This window comes from Nycticebus coucang, chromosome 1 (genome assembly GCF_027406575.1).
Source record: "Nycticebus coucang isolate mNycCou1 chromosome 1, mNycCou1.pri, whole genome shotgun sequence".
NCBI lineage: Eukaryota > Metazoa > Chordata > Mammalia > Primates > Lorisidae > Nycticebus > Nycticebus coucang.
This window is the reverse complement of record NC_069780.1, coordinates 35303137-35318810: the sequence shown is the minus strand read 5'-3', so window position 1 is coordinate 35318810 and position 15674 is coordinate 35303137. Positions and strand designations below refer to the sequence as shown.

The 15674-nt window shown below is 43.9% G+C and overlaps 1 protein-coding gene across 1 annotated transcript in view; it reads right to left on the bottom strand.

The window, feature by feature from the left end:
- Positions 1–15674, bottom strand: part of HADH (hydroxyacyl-CoA dehydrogenase) — a 62967-nt gene that overhangs the window by 30939 nt on the left and 16354 nt on the right. The window contains exons 2-4 of the mRNA XM_053563215.1: positions 9487–9615; positions 5477–5634; positions 1038–1164 (exon numbers count right to left, since the gene is read on the bottom strand). Coding sequence (XP_053419190.1) covers positions 1038–1164; positions 5477–5634; positions 9487–9615 — 414 coding nt within the window. The remainder of the gene's footprint in view (positions 1–1037; positions 1165–5476; positions 5635–9486; positions 9616–15674) is intronic.

Here is a 15674-nt window from a genome sequence, read left to right as displayed (position 1 = left end):
TGACACACAACCCCAGAGAGGCATGGCCAGCCTTTGGAGGTCTGCTGGCTCTACTTCCCCACTCACCCCCTCCCCCCCCAGTCAGTCCCTGACACACACCCCCAGAGAGGCCTGGCCAGCCTCTGCAGGTCTGCCCGGCTCCACTTCCCCACTCATCCCCCACAGTCAGTCCCTGACACACACCTCCAGAGAGGCATGGCCAGCCTTTGGAGGTCTGCTGGCTCCACTTCCCCACTCATCCCCCACAGTTCTCAAGGCAATAACTCCTCCACCTCAGAACAAATGCTACTTTAACAGCGGCTACATCTCAGACCCTGTAATTAGCCCCCTGTAAAAGGCAAGTTGCCACAGTTCAGGTGCAAATCGTCTATGGTGACTCCATCTCCCTCGCAGGGAGACTCTAGGCAGGTAAGCAGAAGCTGAATGCTGGGAAACCATCCCTGGTTCTTCCCTCCACCTCCCAGCTTTGCGACCAGAAGTCCAAGGGTATTGGAAGCTGCCTTTAATAGGTCCAGTCACAGCACATAGGAGACATGCCTCCTCGGGGGTCAATACCAAGGTGCTGTTACACAGGCTGGAATTTATCACAGGAATGGTGGGAAAAGCAGTACAGCACAGTCTAATAAGTATGGGGCAGAATGAGCTCGACCAGAAAACACACTCAGGCACAATATCCTCCAGGGTCCCATCAGCCAGTGGTCTTCAGTGCTGCCTTCCCAGTCTGAGCCCTCTTAGCACTGCCCACCAGTTCTGGCTCAAATCAATAAATAACACCCCACAAAGTTAACAGCCTTCCTTGATATCACTGGCCAAAACAAGGCTGCAAGGAAAGTACAGGGGCCTTCCCAGATACTAGAAGCTTTTGTTTTCCTTTGATTCTGAAAAAGATAGACTAGGGCAAGAGAAACAAGCAAAGGGACAACCGTCTGTCCTTCTGTTAGAAGCCATCTGATGCAATCAATCCTCAGTGGCAGGGGCAATGTGACTCAGAAGAGCAGGACTGAGAGAGCCAGGAGAACATGCAGAAGTGAACTGACCTCTACGAGTTTCATCAGGGGCACTGGATTGAAGAAATGGAGGCCAGCAAATCGGTCTTGTCTGGTGGTGGCATTGGCTATGCTTGTGATCTGCAAAGAGGAAGTGTTGCTGGCAAAGATTGTTTGTCTGTGGAGAGAAACATGGTGGCATATGAGAACAAGTCTCCCTTTGGAAACAATCAGCAGGCACCACTGATGGGTGCAATGCACACTGCCTGCTGACTGACAGATTGCTGTCCCTGCCCACAGAGGAAGTCAGAGAAAAGACGTACCTTCACACAAGAGGCTGAGAACAAGGGACCTTCATTTAAACTTTGAAATTTTAAATTAAAAAAAATTGGGGATGACGCCTGTGGCTCAGTGGGTTGGGCGCCAGCCCCATGTGCCGAGGGTGGTGGGTTCGAGCCCAGCCCCAGCCAAACTGCAACAAGGAAATAGCCGGGCGTTGTGGCAGGTGCCTGTGGTCCCAGCTACTCAGGAGGCTGAGGCAAAAGAATCGCCTAAGCCCAGGAGTTGGAGGTTGCTGTGAGCTGAGACAGCATAGCACTCTACCCAGGGCGATAAAGTGAAACTCTGTTTCTACCAAAAAAGAAAAAAGAAAAGAAAATTAGAATTACCTTTTTCAAAGATATATTTACCCTTTACCTAATTGCAATTGTATGTATTGCAATACAATTGTATTGTATACAATACAATATCCCAAAGGATATATTTACCCTTTACCCTTTATTCTAATTAAGTCTTTCCTTAATTGTGGGGAACAAAATTTTTCCCGACTACTTACGTTAGTTAACTTTCATGGTATGTAAGAATAAATGGAGATGACTAACTAAGCAAGCTACTTAACCAACCCAAGTCACAAAATGAAACTCTAAGTGGTCAATGAGTACCGAAAGAAAGGATACATCACAGATACCTAAAAATCAACAAAAAAAATCTGAAAATAAACATGAATTCAGACCATTTCAAAAGAATTAAAATTAAAATAGAAAAAAACCCAACATGGTCTGAAAGAAGTCTGACGGTTACACAGGTAGATTGGGGAAGGGAGGACAGGCATATGCATGATATGTGTAAGGTATTCTGTTTATAAAATTCCCTCTAAAAGCACTGCCATCTTATTTTGTGTGTATAAAATATTAACTTACTGATTTTTAAAAATCCATACTGACTTAAACCAAATTTAGTTTCTTAAGACCACAGTAAAGTGGGCTGCCAAAGACGTGGTAGGTAAATCTTTAAGCAGGCTGGCCAACTGCTAGGCTTTCCTAGAGCGCCACCTTGTGGGCAAAAATACACAAAATTACAACCACATGGCCCTGGTCAGACAGGCAGCACAGTGATCCCTTAACTGACCAGATTCCCAGATTCGGTGGGGTCCCTGCTCACTTAAAGGGCTACACCACCATCTGCCTGAAACCAAGGATAGGTGGGAAGGAACCCAAGGGGGAAGGGAGGAGAAACCAGTAACTTAGAGTGAAGAGAAGAGAGGTGACAGGCAAGGCCAGTCAGTACGGGTGGGTGGGTGGCTGGCTGAGAGCATTCTCTTTCAAGGCACAGTACACCTGCTTTCTCAAGTCACTGCCAAGTTAGGTCATGCAAGGGCCAGGTAGAAGAGCTGTTCCTTTTTTAATGATCTATTTTTAAGGTTTTAAAATTTTATTTTTCAAAGCTTCTTGATTTTTGGTCAATGGGGAAATATAACTATGCCATGTTACAGAAAGTAATGAAAAAAGATCCTCTGCCAATAGCAATATTTGTAGCTGACACAAGCACTCTAGAACCTGGAACCACAACAGCAGCCTGGGTGCCAGGCTGTGCCAGCATGATTCCCTTAAGAGGAGCAGGAGTTATTTCAAAAGTTAGTGTTGCAATACAATACATATAATTGCAATATGGTACCTATTAATAGGACAGTTGAAGGGCCACTCTCCTGCTAAAAGGGGAAACTCAGGCACATTTGGTAAAACAATAAAGTGACATCAGAGCCCAGGCCTGGTATCTCCAGTCCAAGGCACTCTGACACCGTTAGGAGGAAGAGTCTCTCCCCAGCAGACCTCTGCTTCTCTGTGTTTTCAACACAAACATAATGTATTTATATATTCAATACACAATATTGCCTTATCTTCCCCAAAACCACTCATTTTCCTGGAAATTCCTGACTCTCTTAAACCATCTTTTGTCATTCTGCCACTCATGTACCAAAAAAACTATTTTTCTCTTAAACATACTAAAAGAAAACCTATACCACAGCATGGTGATCACTGGCAATGCCCTAAGACTCCTAGGCTCTAATAATGAGAAGACAAGAGGGGGTGGTGGGGACAGCAAAAGAATGAAGAACTCTTGCTTTGTCCAAAGGCTCAGGGCTCAGTTCTGGCTGCCCCGGAGCCTTGGTCAAGCCTTTCATTTGTACGTCTTATATTGCTGCTGGAAAAGTTAATTTCTTTTTCGTGTTGCTGCTGTTTCACCAGCGCTTCCAATGGAAACTCTATCACTTGAATAAATTTTCTTCTCCCATGATAGGATCCAACTATAAAACTTGGCAGTAAAGTGTGTCTCAACAAAACTGCTTAAAAAAAACCTTCAATAATAGTAGTGACCTGCAATACACACAAAGAGGCAGAGAAGGATGGCTGAAGGCCAGAAGCAAGTCCCATCTTCAGAGTCCCTGCTATGGTTATGCCCTTTCCCTTCACCTGTCACATATGCTTTACATCAACTCAGGTGACACAGTCTGGTGTGGTGCCTGATACATAGTAGGCACCCAGGAACTGTCAGCTGAATTTAATTAGTTTCCTTAACAATCTGGACAGTAAGCATACTACTGCTATTTTACACACAGGAAAACTAGTCTTGGGAAGTTAGAACTGGAAAGGTCTTAGAAACTATGCTAAATTCCTTAACTCACATTACAGATAATAAAATGGAGGACCTCTCCAGGGTCAGAGGGAGAAGCAGGGAGGCCTGGCACCAGGCCCAGGCCTCCTCACTCCCCTCAATCACCCTTCTGTGATCGACACCGATCCCAGGGGGCAGTCAGGTCTTTCACTGTCACTAGGAATTACCAATCTTTGAATAAAGGACAAACAGCTTGATAAAACTCCCTTTCCTGGAGTGGGTATATTATTATCTTGGAAAGTTCCCTACTGAATTGGGATCCAGCACCATCACCAAGAGTGTCTTGTTTTTGTCAGATATTCCTACAGCCCCTAAATGCCAATGTGAAATGCCTGAGCATGCTGATCAGCAGAGTGCTACACAGAAGACAGAAAGACAAGTCCTTTCTCTTTGTCAAGGACAGTGCCTCTAAGGCAGTGGTTCTCTACCTTCCTAACGCCACGACCTTTTAATACAGTTCCTCATGTTGTGGTGACCCCCAACCATAAAATTATTTTCATTGCTACTTCATAACTGTAATTTTGCTACTGTTACGAATCGTAATGTAAATATCTGATATGCAGGGTGTATTTAGGCGACCCTTGTGAAAGGGTGTTTTGACCTCCAAAGGGGTTGTGACCCACAGGTTGAGAACCACTGCTCTAAGGCTAGTAGGCCACACGGTTCTAAGGACTGACATTCCAGTTAGCTGGTATCTAAGTGTCTCTGTTTGGCCACTGCTCAATGGTGGCTCCCTGAGAATTGCTTTTGTCATATAATCTGATTCTGTCATTCAGTTCCAACCAAGAAGGGTGAAGTGTGGCCAAGCAAGTCACAGAAAAGGCATGAATCAATCAGATGTCACAGTTGCCAAAAGCCAACAGTGGAAGGCTCCAGATTCTGAGGGGAGGTAGAGCATCCCATGAGCACAAGCTGTGGATGTGCACGAAGAGCATGCTCTGGGCACTCTTATGCCCTCTGCTGCCACACTTTGATGGGAATCCTGGTAAGAATTCAATGCTCCTTTAATTAATCCTCCTAAGACTGTTTTGACTGAACCTAGATAAGCTCAAAAGAGGAGAGTTCTCATGTATAAATGGTGAGTATAAACATTTTCTTCAACTATCTTATTCTGTTTGCTCCACCCCAAATAGGGGGGAAATCCAAAATTGCTCTGCAGTTCCTCTGCAGACATTCAAGTACATACTCAGGCCTCCTCCATTCTCGGGCACGGGAGGGCCAAGAGCAACACACTGCAAGAAACAAGCCAGTCCTTGGATGGGCTCCTCCATTTTACCTCTGGTAATTCACCGTCATTAGGGGACAAGGATGAGGCTAGGGCAGGTCAAGCCTCAGGGAGCAAACCGGGAGTGGGAGAATGGAGAATGAAAGCCACACACAGTGCTGGCTCTGCTGGAAACAGCAGTGGGGCCGTAGGAGAAGTGGATGGATTTGGTCAGAAGGTTCCTTCCTGGAAAAAGGCAATAAGCAAGGAGGAAAGCTCAAAGCCTGGGGAGGGAGCCCTCAGAACCTGACGAGGATGTCCAGGGGTCACATACTCAGCAGCAAATTTGTCCAGCCTTTTGAAGAGCTCGTTCTTCACTTTCAGATTCTCTACGATGGCCTCCACCACCAGGTCTGTGCTGTGCACTACGGCGGCTGCATCTGTGCTGGTTGAGATGCTACTCAAGGTCTTCTCCACAAAGTCATTGCCAGCCTAATGCATCAGGAGGAAGGAGAAGAGAACATTTACTCAGTTCGCTGGACACAGGGTGTGTTTTATTGTTAAGACAGAAGGAAAGAGGAAGACCAGGAGAGACCAGCACCCCGGACACACTTGAATGCACCCTCAAGTTCTGAGAAATAAAACTCCCTACGTTTCTGCTTAAGGACGATGGCATCTCAGTCTGCCTCTAGACACCATGGCAAAAGTCGGCCTATGAACAATCCCTACTGCGTGATCTTTCACATTCTTAGTAGCTCTGCTTGGATTACTAAACTATCTGTTCACAGCACCTGTTTTGGAGTCCATTAATGTCCATGAAGCCTATAGTTTGTTCTTCAACAAAATGGTAGGAGCTCAGCTTAGCACTACACATCAGTCTTAGAGGTGGTGCTGCCTAGTTCTAAGAGGAGACAGAGACTAGCTGAGTATGGCAAGAGCTGGGGTCAGAAAGCTGAACTTAGAAATCACTGACCAAATAGCAATCACTCATGTGCCAGCAACTCAACTACAAATATTGCTCAACTCCCGACTAGCAGCTCCTAAGGAGTCTGGTCTCCTGATGTCTTTCTCCCCTGCCAGGCCCCTGGCAGAGGGAGGCATCAGTTTCACCTTGCCTAGCTGACCCACTGAATTTATCTAGCTCTCTGTTGACCTGTACAAGAGTCACAAGTGGCAGTTGAGCACTTGAAATGTGGCTAGTCTGAATAGCAGGGGTTTGAAAAACAAGCTAGACACAGCCTTTGCTCTCAAAGAGCTTGCAGTTTTAGCTTTTCTTTGTTTTCCTCCTATGATTCCAGGTCTCCACAAACAGATGTCAATTAGGGCAAAAACACAGACGGTGTCTCCATAAGCTGCCATTTTATTTTAAGAGGTAACTTGTCCACAGGGTATGAAAATAGTTCTTAATTAGCAAAAGCATGGAATAAATACATAGGCACTAGATTTGAGCTGTCAAATGAAAATATAATGTGAGATTATAGCTAATCTTAAATTTTCTATCACCTACATTAAAAAAGCAAAGAAACTGACAGGTGAAATTAATTTTTTATTTAATGCAATATATGAAAGATACTATCACTTCAACATGTAATCATTATTAAAAAATACTGAGATGTTTCATATTCCTTTTTTCTGTGATGCCTTTAAAATCTGAAGTCTATTTCACACTCAGAGCACTGCTATTCAGACTAGTCACATTTCAAGTGCTCAACTGCCACTTGCAACTCTTGTACAGGTCAGCACAGAGCTAGATAAATACAGTGGGTCAGCCAGGCAAGGCGAAACTGACACCTCCCTCTGCCACAGCTGGCAGGGGAGAGAGACATCAGGAGACCAGACTCCTCAGGAGCCACTAGTCAGAAGTTGAGCAATTTGCATTTGGGCCCCTTTTTTAACCCTCAGGGTGTGGGTCAGAGCCACAGAGATAATCAGCTGAAATTGTACAGAGTAAACTGGGGAAAATGCAGGTTGTGTGGGTTCAGACTCACTCTGTCCTTCACTCCAAGGCTCAGCCCAGGGCTCTTATAATCCCCTCCACCTGGACCCTCATCTTAACACCCCCTATATGGTATCCCCACCCTATGATTAAGAACATAAGGGACAAGTGAAAGAAATCTTAATATTTATCTTGAGATTTAGTCTTTGTAGTTCATCAAGGAGAGGATAAAATTATCTCCACCCCCACCCCTCTGGTTTTTAAAAGATCAGTAGACATTAGGAAAAATACAAGTCAAAACCACAATGAAATATCACCTTACACCTAGGATGGCTACAATGAAAAATACAAAAACCAGAAAATAGCAAATGTTGTTCAGGATATGGAGAAATTATAACCCGCTACTGGTGAGAATGTAAATGACATGGTCACTACGGAAAACAAGTTGTTGGTACCTCAAAAATGTAAATACAGGATGACCACACAACCCGCCAATTCCACTTCTAAATATATACTCCAAAGCACTGAAAAGAGGGACTCCAACTAACAGTATACAAATGACCCTTACACATTACTAGCAATAACCACAAGATGAAAATGACTCAATTCCATTAATAAATGAATGGATAGGCTCAGCACCTGTGGCTCAAGAGGCTAAGGCGCCAGCCACATACACTTGAGCTGGTGGGTTCAAATCTAGCCTGGGCCTGCCAAACGACGACAGCTGTAATCAAGAAAAAAAAAAAAAAAAAAGCCGGGTGTTGGACGGCACCTGTGGCTCAGTCGGTAAGGCGCCGGCCCCATATATCGGGTGGTGGGTTCAAACCCGGCCCCAGCTAAACTGCAACCAAAAAATAGCTGGGCGTTGTGGCGGGCGCCTGTAGTCCCAGCTGCTTGGGAGGCTGAGGCAAGAGAATCGCTTCAGCCCAGGAGTTGGACGTTGCTGTGAGTTGTGTGATGCCATGGCACTCTACCAAGGGCCATAAAGTGAGACTCTGTCTCTACAAAAAAATCAAGGAAAAAAAAAAAAAAAGCCGGGTGTTGTGGCGGGTGCCTGTAGTCCCAGTTACTTGGGAGGCGGAGGCAGGAGAATCCCTTAAGCCCAGGAGTTGGAGATTGCTGTGAGCTGTGATGCCACGGAACTCTACCCAGGGCAACAACTTGAGGCTCTGTCTCAAAAAATAAATAAATAAAAATAAAATAAATGAATGGATAAACGAAACATGGTATATACATGTAATGGAATATTATTTATCCATAAAAAGAAATGAAGTTGTGACACATGAGGAACTTTGAAAACTTTACACGAAGTGACAAGTCAGACGCAAAAGAGTAAATATTGTATGGTTCCACTTACATGAAATGTGTGAAGGTAATTAATGCCCTTGAGTTAAAATACTTAAACCTGGTTAACATGGCAAATTTATGTTACATATATTTTACTACAATAACAATTTTTAAAAGGCAATTAGACACACCACTGTGGATATCACAATTAAAAAACAACAACAAAAGCCCTATTTATACACTTCTCTGCGTACAGAGAGAAAATCCATCCAGGCCTCAAGAAAACCAATCTTAAACAACTTAACAAGGTGACAAAGGGAAATAAAAGTTTGGTTGGGTAACTTGTGCAGTATTTCTAATTTAACGCAAACTCCTAAGTCAAAGTGTGCTGGAAAAGCAGCAAGGTGGGATGAGAAAGTTGGTAGACCAGAGTTCCCAACCTCCTAAGACTTCCTCAAAATCTTCTCTCTTCTGCTCCTGGAAAGTGAGAATGATTCAATGTATATTTTCCCCTCTAGTTTATCATAAATAGGAATAAGTTATTATCCAAGCAACCAAGTTTCTACCTAAATACAATGTTTATATTCTCTTTTTAACTCACAAGTACAAAAATTATCTTCCCATTTCTCTCTCTTTCAACCTTTTACCAAAATAAAGGGTTCCTCAATTCCCAATTCTCAGTGTTTTACTAGAACAAGTTTACCACCTGAAGAAATGTTCTCCTCAACCTTGAGAACTCTACTGAACAACAGGGTTATTTACTTTCTCTTTTTCTTTATTTTTTTTTTTCAGATAGAGCCTTAAGCTGTTGCCTTGGGTAGAGTGCCATGGCATTACAGCTCACAGCAACCTCCAACTTCTGGGCTTAAGCGATTCTCTTGCCTCTGCCTTCCAAGTAGCTGGGACTACAGGCGCCCGCCACAACGCCTGGCTACTTTCTAATCACCCCCCATGAATGTTTAGTGATTATGTCACTATATTGGTTTAAAGTTATGGGGAAATGAGTTTCACACAAACAAACGGGGGAGAGGGAAAAGAAAGAAAGAAAGCAAAAGCCAGAACCCCTTCCCCACTCCAATGTGAAACAGGGGACTTGGCTAAAGTCAGTAACCAGAAATCACCTGAGGGTTTTCTGCAAACTTCTTCTTCGCCACTTTCCTGAGGCTTTCCTCGATTCCCTTTTTTGATTTTGCCAGGATGTCGTCTGTTTGGTCTACTAGCACTACCGTGTGGCCAGTTGCTGCAGCAACCTGAAGCAAGAGAAGAACAATTTCTTTTCAAAAGAAAGAAAATATAAAAGGTTTAAAAAGAAACGAAAAGAAAAAGTAGAGTCTCATATCCCACATGAATTCTACCATCATGCCACTCAAAATACTCAATGAACACAGCGACAAGCAAATATTAACTAAACACACATTCCTTCCCAGGCTTTGTTCTACTGTTCTAGACCCTTTACACAAAATACAACAAATTCTCAAAACAGCCTCATGAGGTTAAGAGGCATCCCCACAGTCATGCGACACAATAGCAGAGCTAGAATTTGAATCAAGATTCTGAAGGCTACACTCTAAACCCCTTCCCCGGACTGGGACTGAGCCTAACGCTGTGCCCAATAGGGGAGCCACTAGCTACATGTGGCTACGGAATTAAGGAAAATTAGAAACTCAGTCCCTCAGCTTCATTAGCCACATTCCCACGCTCGACACTCCACTCACAGAGCACCCACACAATGACCATCCTTTTCTCCTTAGAGCTGGAGCAGCCCCCCCCCCCTTTTTTTTTTGAGACAGAGTCTCAGCATGTCGCCCTTGGTAGACACAGCTCACAGCAACCTCAAACTCTTGAGCTTAAGTAATTCTCTTGACTCAGCCTCCCAGTAGCTGGGACTATCGGCATCCACCATAATGCCCAGCTATTTTTTTTTTGGCCTGGCCAGGTTCAAACCCACCAGCCCCGGTGCATGTGGCTGGTGCCCTAACCAATGAGCTATGGGCACTGACCCTTCTTCTGCAGTCCTTACATCAATAACAAGTCTTTAATAATTATGGCAAAGACCCCTGTCCCCAAGCACTATTTAGTGACAAGACTCAGCCATTGAATCGTATACGTAAGAATTGTTAAAATTTAATGGCAAATTTTGTTATACATGTTTTACCACAATAAAGAAAAATTTAAAAAGGCCAGTAGACACAACACTATAGATACCTCAGGTAAAAATAATGCACCTATTTGCACACTTTTCTGCCTGCATATAGGTGGAGAACTAGATTGAGTTCACTACCTACATAAATGTTCTCCTCAATGTCAAATCTTGCCCAACAAGACAATTATTCGTGTCACCCATGTTCTAGTCAGGGCTCCCTGAATTCAGGTCAGTTCTGAATGCAGGATGGTAACTCCCTTCACAGGCCACCCTGACTGCAGTAGAGACTCTGACGAGTGGGGTTTGTTTAATGGTGCTGCCCAAGTTCATGTATAGCCAGCTTAGTGAGTTCAGCCACGGTCAGTGACAAGTCAATCCTATTTCATCACAGTTTGGCAATAGCTGCAGCAAGAACAATGGAATAGGTAATGTGGCTAAAAATAGACTACTGGGTCACCTTACATGCAAGCGTAAGTGAATCCGTTTAATCTGGAAGCAAGAGGACGCCTGTCGTCTAATACAGTGATAAAGGACGCTAGAGGCCAGCACAGCTGAGCTGCCCTCAGGGTATCTGAGAAACCCCTGCAGAACCACTGCTTTGGCACCTCTATGGCACCTCAATAGTGTGCAGGAGAGAGGCAGATTACCTAGAATGAACCTGACCGGAAAAACAGAATATGACAGTAAAACATGGTCCCCACAATGTTCGTGATGTGAGACTTTTGAAGTCAGGCAATTAAAACTCAAAACAGAAAACCAATAAAGAAAAGAAACACAAAAGAGCACAACCTAAAGGTGAAGAGGTTCAAATCCCAAAGCAACATTTGTAAGGACAGTTTTCAAAATGGTAAGACAGGTTTTAAGTGCAAGTTCATTAACAACTGCACCTAAGGCTTCTCTGAGAAAGCTGCACACAGTGGGTGCGTGTCTGAGCCTTTGGGGCCTGTAGGCAGCATCAGGACTGAAAAGTCTGGCACCCAGAGGGGCAGAAGGGCATGAGTTATCTTGATAAAAGTACAAAGGCAAGCAGCAAACCTGCCTGTCATTAGAAATATGTGACAAACTATGGGTAGGGAGCAGTCAAAACAATGCCTGGATGCAAACACCCATCGGTACAGGCCAAGGTTTCTCCCTAAGTGACAACAGACCAATGCCCACCTAACCATTAACTCAAATCATGTGATGCAAACTGGAACCTCCAAGTCAAAAAATCCAAAGTAAACGTGCAAGAGCAAATTCAGAAACTGCAGAAAAGACAGCACAGGAGGCCTGAGACTGCTATCCTCTGAAAAAGGCTTGCTTGCATGGGTGGCCCTTGGTTGGCATCGGGAACTAAAGATTTCGGGAGGCTTCCTGCTATTCCCTGATAAGTATGCCTCACTATGCCTAAACTGTGTTATGCAAACAAAGCAGTTCATGCTGCACGCCTGCCTGCCTGCCTGCCTGCCTGCCCAGAGTACGGAACTTTGGAGCAGTCGTGACCAGCCCCAAAAGAACCTGGGCCCTGAGTTTCTTATGAGCTCCCAACAGACAGTATTTCACATGTGTTGCCACAAATTGTTGCTGGGGAGAATAAAGTGTCTCCTTTGGGACTCTACTAGGAGATGCCCTTAGAAGTCCCTGCCTGGTCTCCTCCCGACTTCGTTCTACATTCTTTTTTCCTTTGCTGGTTTCACTTTGTACCCTTTTGCTATAATAAATTATAACGACTATATGGTATAGCTGGGTCCTGTGAGCTCTTCTGGTGAATCACCAAACCTGGCAAGGGGTGATGGAGAAACCCTAACGTAGCAACTAAAAAAGTAAATTTCAAATCCCAGGTGGAGGTGGTGAGGAAATGGAACTGCTCTGAGATGGGCAGCCTTGGGGAGCACAGCTGCAGGTGGGAGCAACGGTCATTGCCAGGGGCATCACTGACAGGTGTTACTGCTGGGGGCACATCATCTGAGGCAGGACCAAGTGGAGGTACAGCTTGGGATGTCTGTTTTGGCTCCTCTGGTTGTCTCTCCGGAATTACAAAAGTGATGTTCACTTTGTCTCTCTTGACCTCCTCTCTATTTATCCTTGACTAGGCCAAGCACGATTCCTCCTTGGATTCCACCTAAGTAGGTCCCAAATCCCCTTCCCGCCACATCCCCTCCAGCAGGCAGCCCTCAGGCTTGCAAGTTCCAAAGGGATTTGGGGGAAAGAGAGGAACAGGCAGTGTCCTTTTACTTAGGGAGTTTATAAGCTCATCGAGAAAACATGAAAAAGCAAACCAAACCACCCAGGGTGCCCAATGAAATAAAACCACAATGGTGAAGAATCCTGTCAGCCAGCAGATCTCACAACATGGGGGGAAGAAACACCCAGAATAGACCCAACTTCTAAGAAATATAGCACCAGCCTGAAAGAGGTGGGGCGCAGCACAGCCTCATTTCTAGAAAGCCGCTTTTAAAGTTATCATAAGCATGTTTGATTGTGATCCTCGCTGGGCATTTTTGGTTTTGTTGAAGATAAGCTATAATGGTAGCCTCAGAATTACTTTTTTTTAAAGCTATAAGCAGGACCAAACCTTCAAATATTTAAATAAAACCAAAGATGCACGAACCTTTGTAAAAATACTAAAATTCAGCCAGGAAAAACCATAGTAAAAACATTTTCAGCATAAATGCTGACTTTTCACTTCCATCCAAAGTTCTCTGATGAACACTCGCACTGCCCCAAAGAGAGAAGACACCAGGCTAATTCAGTCACTGCCTGTCTTCATCCTGGCATCTGAATGAGTACACCTAAACTACACACATATATGCACATACCGGCCAGAAAAACAGCTATTAAATCAAGGCTCTCCAGGCAACGTCCCAGGAGGGCAAAGTGCACCCGTCAAATGATCAAGTAACCGAGTCTGAAACGTTGTTTATTTTCCCATCTCGAGGCAAGAAACAGGGGAACCAAGGCGGGGCCAAATCAAGAGAGGAAAAGAACACATCTTTTCCAGAGCATTACTAACTAATCACATTCCTGCTTTGCAAACTTTTCCTCAGCCTTACTGGTCTGAAAGAGGCCACCTCGCCTTTGGGAACTTCAGCTTAATTTTTATTCCTACCTCAGTCAAATGCCTGCGGTTTTGTCTACAATTTTGGACTTTCTAAAATGCCTAAACTTGCATTTCTGGTCTAGTGAGAAGGCAGTATATGTGTGCTCTTGCTTTCATTTCTGGCAAGTTTTAAAAATGCTTTTTACTTCAGCCTTTCTTTCCTTGGTTATCTCACAAAACTCCTGGGAAATATGAAGGAAATCTTACGGGGTAGACATTCTACAGACACAGAAAGGACACACCCCTGCTTAAACCAAAGCACATCTTAGAGTTAGGTCTAAATGAAGAAAATACGGACGAAGAAGGCCAATTTTAATTCTCCTTGAAATATTTTCTATTTTATGGTAAAGCTCTGTGATGTAGGTCACAATGTATTACACAGCAATAAACTATCATCACAGCAAAACTCCAGGTGATTTCAAGATAGACTAGCATTTCCACTTCACGCATCTGAAGAGATCAACTCCAATCTCAATATCCAAATTCCCTGCAATCTTTTCTTACAGACACACCCTAAGGACAAGGTCAGCAACCTCCCAAGGGCAACTTCATGTCTAATTCATTTTTGCCAACCCCAGTACTTGACCCAGTGAGCATTCATTGTGTGAACAACCCATAACCCAGTGCCTGGCACATATTACATGCTCAATAAAATGTCCGCAGGATTACTGATACAATGTTCTGTGATGCTATTAATCTACTGGAAAGGAGGTTGGTGTTCTTCTCCTACTGGTGTGTTAATCTAAATGGGCAACCACAGACACGGCTTCAGGATATGGGAAAACTATCCCTTACCATGAAGGCTGCACAACTCTCCTTACAGACTGGTTTGACAGGCTGAACTAGGCTTATGGCTAAGGAGCCACTGGCCACCTGAAGGCCAATTTATTTATTTCTGAATCATTAATGTTCTGTCTTATTTCTCCTATGAGATCCCTGAGAGCTGGGGGAGCCAAAAGAAGTATCTACTATCCTCAATTAACCAAAGAACATGAGCTCTTAAAATGAAGCAAGACAAATGCAGCAAAAATAAAAGGTGCCGTGTACTCAGCATCTACTATGTGTCAGGCTCATACTTTGCATTTTCCAAGACTATTTCTAATTAATCCAGCAACCACGTTGAAGTAGACTGCACCTGCATTTCACAAAAACACAAAGTGGGATGATAGAGGTTGAATCACTCGCCTAAAATCACTCAGCTATTAAGTCGCAGAGGCAGGATTAAAATTCCAAGACTGCCTGGTTCTGGAATTTGTCTTCATATAATCTAGTTAGAGGAGTATAAGGAAAGTTGCCCTATTTGCTGAGACAATCAGTTATAAGACACATTAATAAAAAAAAAAAAAACATGTTACAGAAATTTCATGTTATTGGGTTTTTTTGTATTCTCTTTCTCTTATTCTTTACTTAGCAACTATTATGCACTTGGTGTATCACTAAAAACTCCTCCTAAATAATTACACATCAGTTCTTCCCCAAACTGAAGTCCTATCTAATGAACCTTTGTAAAAGTATTTTTACAGCCTTTATGAAATTGGAATCAGCAATCTATTTTATGGACAAGAAAAACTGAGGCTTTGAAGAGGTTAAGTCACGTGTCTAAGGTCCCACAGCCAGTAAGGGGAACAGTAACACTCATCAATAAGCATGTTTTGGTTCAGTCGAATCACTGTCACAGTAACAGCAAAAATCGCTTGATAAACAAGAGCACCCATCCAGACAAAGGAGTTTCCATGTCAGCATTAGAGACTCAAAAGCAATATAAAACATCCTAAACTCTTCGTAGCTCTAGGACAGAAGTCCTCCAAGTGGGGTCCAGGACCAGCAGCAGCAACATCACCTGGGACATGTTACAAATGCAAATTATCAGACTCTACTCAAGACCCAGGGACTCAAACCTTGGGCTGGCACCCAGTGAGCTGTGGTTTAACAAACCTTCCAGATGATGCTGATGCTAAAATTTGAGACCCCAAGCTGGCTGCAGACTAGAATCAGCTAAGGAACATGCAAAATGACCACACTCTAGGCCCCACCTACAGAGATTCTGATCCCTTTTGCCTGGGATGGCACCTATGCATTGTCATTAA